This window comes from Eurypyga helias, unplaced genomic scaffold (genome assembly GCF_000690775.1).
Source record: "Eurypyga helias isolate BGI_N326 unplaced genomic scaffold, ASM69077v1 scaffold33108, whole genome shotgun sequence".
Taxonomy (NCBI): domain Eukaryota; kingdom Metazoa; phylum Chordata; class Aves; order Eurypygiformes; family Eurypygidae; genus Eurypyga; species Eurypyga helias.
Genome location: NW_010268114.1, coordinates 1 through 5571, shown reverse-complemented (window position 1 = coordinate 5571; position 5571 = coordinate 1). Strand labels below are relative to the sequence as shown.

General features: G+C 52.5%; 1 protein-coding gene across 1 annotated transcript; it reads left to right on the top strand.

Moving 5' to 3' along the window:
• Window positions 1–445: 445 nt before the first annotated feature.
• On the top strand, window positions 446–3323 carry LOC104503599 (magnesium transporter NIPA2-like; the record flags this gene model as incomplete). The annotated part of the gene is made up of 4 exons (XM_010157653.1): window positions 446–502; window positions 1186–1276; window positions 1410–1570; window positions 2692–3323. Coding segments are annotated over 4 exons (941 nt in total), but the record flags the coding sequence as incomplete, so codon positions are not given.
• Window positions 3324–5571: the final 2248 nt, after the last annotated feature.

Here is a 5571-nt window from a genome sequence, read left to right as displayed (position 1 = left end):
GGGGGAGCAGAACGCGCTGGTGCCTCCCCTGCGAGCGACCCCCGGGCTGACACCCCCGGAGGAGCATTCCCCGGCCACTTCAGGCAGCGTCAGCCCAGGGCCTTGTCCCCTCCGTGCTTTGGGGCTCTTTGGGCTGAAATAGCCTCCTTCCGCAGGGGTAGCCAGCCATCGCCCGCAGCCAGCAGAAGCGTGTTCTGTAACCGCTCACCCGGTTTGAAACTGGTTTCAAACGCAGGAGAAGCAGGGGATAAAATCTTGGCTTTTAGGGTAAAACGATCAGTGCTCGCCCATGGCTGGGTCAGGCCAAAGTGTGACAAGGCAGGCGGACCCAAGGCGTAGAGATCAGGCTGCTCCCGCTCACTTCTCCCGGGCAGTTCTGTCAGGAGGGTGAGTCTTTTCTGTAGCTCCACCTGAGGTTTCCTGTCGCTCTTCCTTCCTTCCTTAGGGCAAGGAGGTCACGCGTACCTGCAGGAATGGCTGTGGTGGGCAGGGCTCCTCTGCAGTAAGTACCTGATCTGGAACTGTGGCGAGACGCGCGTGAGCGTGTTTGTCATTGCTTCCACCTGCTATCGGCGTTTGGCTGCTTGCTTATTACCTGAGTGTCTGAGGGTGTTGTTGATCTAATTGGAACTCTCAAATATTTAAGTGTCTCGTGCGTTAGCAGGTTTCCCTGCTAAATAGGAGTTGAGGAGCTGGTCTGCTGGGTTGGGCTAAGCGCTTCTGAAACGGCCTGCCCAGGTGATGTTGTAACAGCACATCCAGCACCGTGCGTTTAGTGCTGCAGCGATTTTGGCAGCTCTGTTTTACACTTTTCAACATTAATAACCAATTTTACTTCATTTACCCTTTAAGAAGCTGTAAATGCTGTTCCAGGAGAAGAACATAACTAAAAAATACAAACCAGGTCAGAACTCCTTTCAGCTTTGAGAACATTATGGGAATATTTTCCTATGGTTACTGCTCAGCCACGTGTGACTAAGGATCACCAACCACGAGCCTTGTCTTCCCAAGAGAGCCTGTATCAGGCTTCTGCTTGTTCTTGCTGGTCTTTCCAGGTTGCGTGACAGGTCTCAGAGAAACATGGGGTGCTCAGGTGGAAACATGCTCTCTTCTGACCGCACTCAAGCTTGTTTTGTGCTGAATTGGTCCTACTTTGATGCTCACCTGACAGAGTTTTTCTTGCAGTGGGAGTTGGAGAAGCAGCAAATTTTGCTGCCTATGCCTTTGCCCCTGCAACGCTGGTAACTCCACTGGGTGCTCTAAGTGTCCTTGTTAGGTAAGCAGCCCCAGAAACACCCTTACCTCCCCTACCACCCCTTTGTGCAAAAGCGGTTGCTCTGCTTTCCTCTGTCTTCCCTCATCCTCCATCCCTTGGCCTAATTGGGTTTGGATTTTCTACTATTTTTCAGTGCAGTGCTGTCTTCCACCTTCCTGAATGAGCAGCTGAATGTTCAAGGAAAGATTGGCTGCATCCTGAGTATCCTGGGCTCCACGGTGATGGTGATCCATGCTCCACAGGAAGAAGAGGTTTCCAGCCTGGAGTCAATGGCAGAGAAGCTGAAAGATCCAGGTACTTCAACAGGAGTCCTGTTGGCTTCGGGCTTGGAAATGACAGTAGAAGGTAGCACACGACTTGGCTAGGTTGGGAAGGACTGAACTAAAGGTTGACTGAGCTGTTTCTTGTTCTTTGTACCAATGGAGGAAACATCCCCTGTGTCCAGGACATCTTGTAGTGGTGGGAACAGGCTGGGGTCTCCATGCTTTCAATGTGAAAGATCAGTCACAGTCAGAGAGCGTTTAGTGCATGTGCTCAGAGGATTTACACCTTATTAACTAGCTCAAAATGTAAAGGGACATGTCAGATGAGAACCTGGGTAGTTAACAGTTACCAAGTGTGGTTTTTTGGCACTCTGAGGTGTGGATGCAAAAAGCGAAGAGCATGGGAATGAGCTGCAGCTGTCAGCAGGAGGGGTCGGCCTGTGCCAATGCCAGTGTAGGAGAGGGAATTCCTGTGCACGAGGGTGGCGGTGGTATGGCTGCGGGAAGACAGAGGAGGAACTTCGGGAGGAATCGGAGCGATTCAAGAAGTTATGCCCACAATCAAGTTGTCCTGATATGTGTTAGAGGGTAAATCGAGTTGCAAGGATATGATCTGAGTAATAGCATGAATGGCCAGAGGAGGTGGAGAAAGAGGAGATGGAGAAAGGAAGCACAAGGAGAAGAGCAGGGTAACGGGTAGATGCTGCCGCTCATGAGGGCCTCACACTCCTGTGATGTGGCACTTCCTTCTATCCCACCGCAGCCCGCAGAGTTCGGTCAGGGCTTCCCAAGCCTTCTGCCACCCTCCTGCAGAGCCGTGCCCCCTTGTTTTCCTAGCCAACAAGCCCCCCACCACTGCTAGTGCCGTAGAGCCTGGCAGTGCCCCCACCTCTTCCAGCACGGGGGGCTGTAGCCCCTGACAGGCTGATTTGGGGGGCTGCGATCAGCACCATGAAGAGCTGCTGTGGTTTTTGCAGCTTTGCTCAGGCTGGAGACCAACTCTGCTTCCCAACCCTGGTCCCTACAGGTGGAGGCTAAAAAGACAGAGTGATGGGGCAGTTACCCACCCATCCTCCATCTCTACTCGCTGTTCAGTTACATCTGGCACTGGTACTGCTGTTCTGATAGAGCTCTAATTCTTCTTTCCCCAAGGATTCATTGTATTTGCTGCATGTGTCCTGGTGAGCTCCCTTCTGCTTATCTTTGTGGCCGGACCCCGTTATGGACAGAGCAACGTCCTGGTTTATGTTTTGGTCTGCTCCGCCATCGGCTCGCTTTCCGTGTCCTGTGTCAAAGGCTTGGGGATTGCCCTGAAAGAACTGTTTTCTGGGAAGCCGGTCCTAAAAGAACCACTGGGCTGGGTGCTCCTGGTGTGCCTGGTGATCTGCATCAGCATCCAGATCAACTATCTGAACAAAGCCTTGGACATCTTCAACACGTCTGTGGTCACACCCATTTACTACGTGCTGTTCACCACAGCAGTCATGATGTGCTCTGCCATCCTCTTCAAGGAGTGGCAACACATGGGGCTGGACAACATCATCGGCACCATCAGCGGCTTCCTCACCATTGTGTCGGGCATCTTCCTCCTGCACGCCTTCAGGGACATGCCCTTTGCCCCCGACCTCCTGCCCCTCTTCCTGCAGCAAGGCAGGGCAGACCTGCACGTCTCGTGGAGGAGCGCAGACAGGCATCAGTCCTGTCAGCACCAGCCTCTCCTGCCCTCGGAGGACAAAGGCTCTCAGGATGCTGAGGAGGAGGAGGAGGATGGTGAAAACGTGTGAGCGAGCCTTGGAACTGCCAGCTTTCTGCTCCCCCTGTTGAGCAGCTCCACCGCAAGGCGCTACACGCTGCCTCGGCTGCTGCTAGCTCCTGCTGTGCAGCAGGAGTTGGCAGTTACTATCCACCCCATCCCTGGAAGTGTCCAAGGCCAGGCTGGATGATGCTTTGAGCAACCTGGTCTAGTGGAAGGTGTCCCTGCCCATGGCAGGGGGGTTGGAACTGGATGGTCTTTAAAGTCCCTTCCAACCCAAACCATTCTGTGACTCTCTAGGTGACCTGCCACTGCCAGGAGGCTGACAGGGACAGGAGCCCTGGGAACTGCCCGATTCCTGGGATCTGGTGCATCTTCACTGTTCTTTTACATGAAGAACTGATCCACCCCCATCAGGACACAGGCTTCAGCTGCGCAGAGGCCCACAGCACTAACAGCGCTAACTCTTACTGAGTGCAAAGACCACGCATTTTGGGAGGCCTCGCAGTGTTTTTTAAAAAACATACTTCGATTAACATTTACAAAATAATCTAACACGGTGCTAAGATTACACGGAGAGAAGATGGATGTCCGGCTTTAAAGAGGACATACCCAGAATAGTAATTCAAACATTCCTCTGTTGAGTACTTGTTTTGCTCACTCTGCTAGAATTTATTTACAGATTCACGTCCAAGAACAGAATACAGCCAAAAGCGGGTAACTGCAGTGCTGCTGCCAAGGGCCGCTGTGGCTCGCGCGGAGGGACCGACCTCTTCAAGCAACGGCTGCTGTGCAGGTTGATGAAGCACCTGCTCACTGTATTCTATTAAAAAATGATTTGTTGGCTACCGAGTGGCTAGTGATACGTTTGTAGTGAGCTGGGCCAGCGCTGAAAGGCGTGAAGGAGAACGGGGCTAGGAGGAACCGTGCGGATGCTCGTGAGAAACTCCAGACAGGGACAGGAGAGGGAATCACTGTGAGAACAGGAGTGACCTAAGAGTCTTTGCTACTGAGGTAAGTTTCTGACAGATAACTAGACAGCTGTTCCCTCGCTTAGGTGGGTTTGTATCTGCATAGCTCTGTTGAACACATCCTGAATTTGTTCCCAGGAAGGTTGCTGGCTATCAGGAACTCACATGCCCTGTCCAGTCACCCACGGCAAATGGACACGTGCAGAACTGCTTTACCAGGTTCCCGTACAGCTCCAAGCCACTGTCAGGGAGTCAGTCCAGGCTTCCCAGAGCCACGCTGTATGTAAACACGGCTGAAAGGCTTTGCTGCTTTTCCAAAGGGCAGATCAGTAGTCTGCTGTTTTTTCAGTTCGACGCTCCTGTGTCCAGAAGACACAGCCACAGGCCTCCCTCTAGCGATCTCCACAGGTAGACGTGCATGAGGTTATAACTGGTTACTTATTTCCCGCATTTAGTCTCTCTCAAAAGCTGCTCCTTTACAGGACAGCGAGGTCTGTTAACCCTTTGGGGAAGAGGAAAGGCCACAGCCCCTCCTAGAAACAGGTTTGATTCATGGGACCAAATTAATTGAGCAACAAATCACAATTTCTTCTAGCCAGAAGAAAATTATGCCCCCTCCCTACTAATTTGCAATAAAGAGGATCACTGGGAAGGAGGGGGAGTGACAAGAAGGCCAGACTTTCAATTCTCAGTGGTCATCTACCTGAAGAAAGGAGAATGTCATGTTAAAAATCGACTCAGTTAATATTTATTACGTTGATCAGGGGAGAGCAGTTAACGGAGCAAATCAGTATTGACAGAGTTATGCTGCAATTTGAAAAGGTGTCACTTGGCCCCATGAATGATTTACCTACGGAAGCCTGAAAGTATTTTCCAGCAGTGACACTGCCTGGGATGATCACTGTGCCCAACAAGCTCTTCTGGCTCAGGGTGCCTGTACCGGACTGGACAGCGATGGTGCCTGCGGGGCTTGTCAGCATCTACCCGGGAGGGTTCAGGTTTGTGTAGCACCGTTTAAGGCAGCAGTCAGAGGCTGGTCTCGCCCAGAGCGGAGATTCCCAGCAGCGCCGGGAGCACCCCTCGCCACGAGTGTCACCGCTCCTCTGTGCGGCTGAGTGGGTGCACGATGCGGTAGCCCCAGAGTCCCAGCACAAAGACGGCCGCTGGCCTGTGGGGCCACCCCGAGGAGCGACCATGCCTCTGTCATGGGCTCTCATCTGGCTGCAACTTCCCCGAGACTGGCATTTAATTAAATCCTAAACCCCAGAGCTGATCCTGGCTCATTCAGGCAGCAGAGTGACCGGTAGC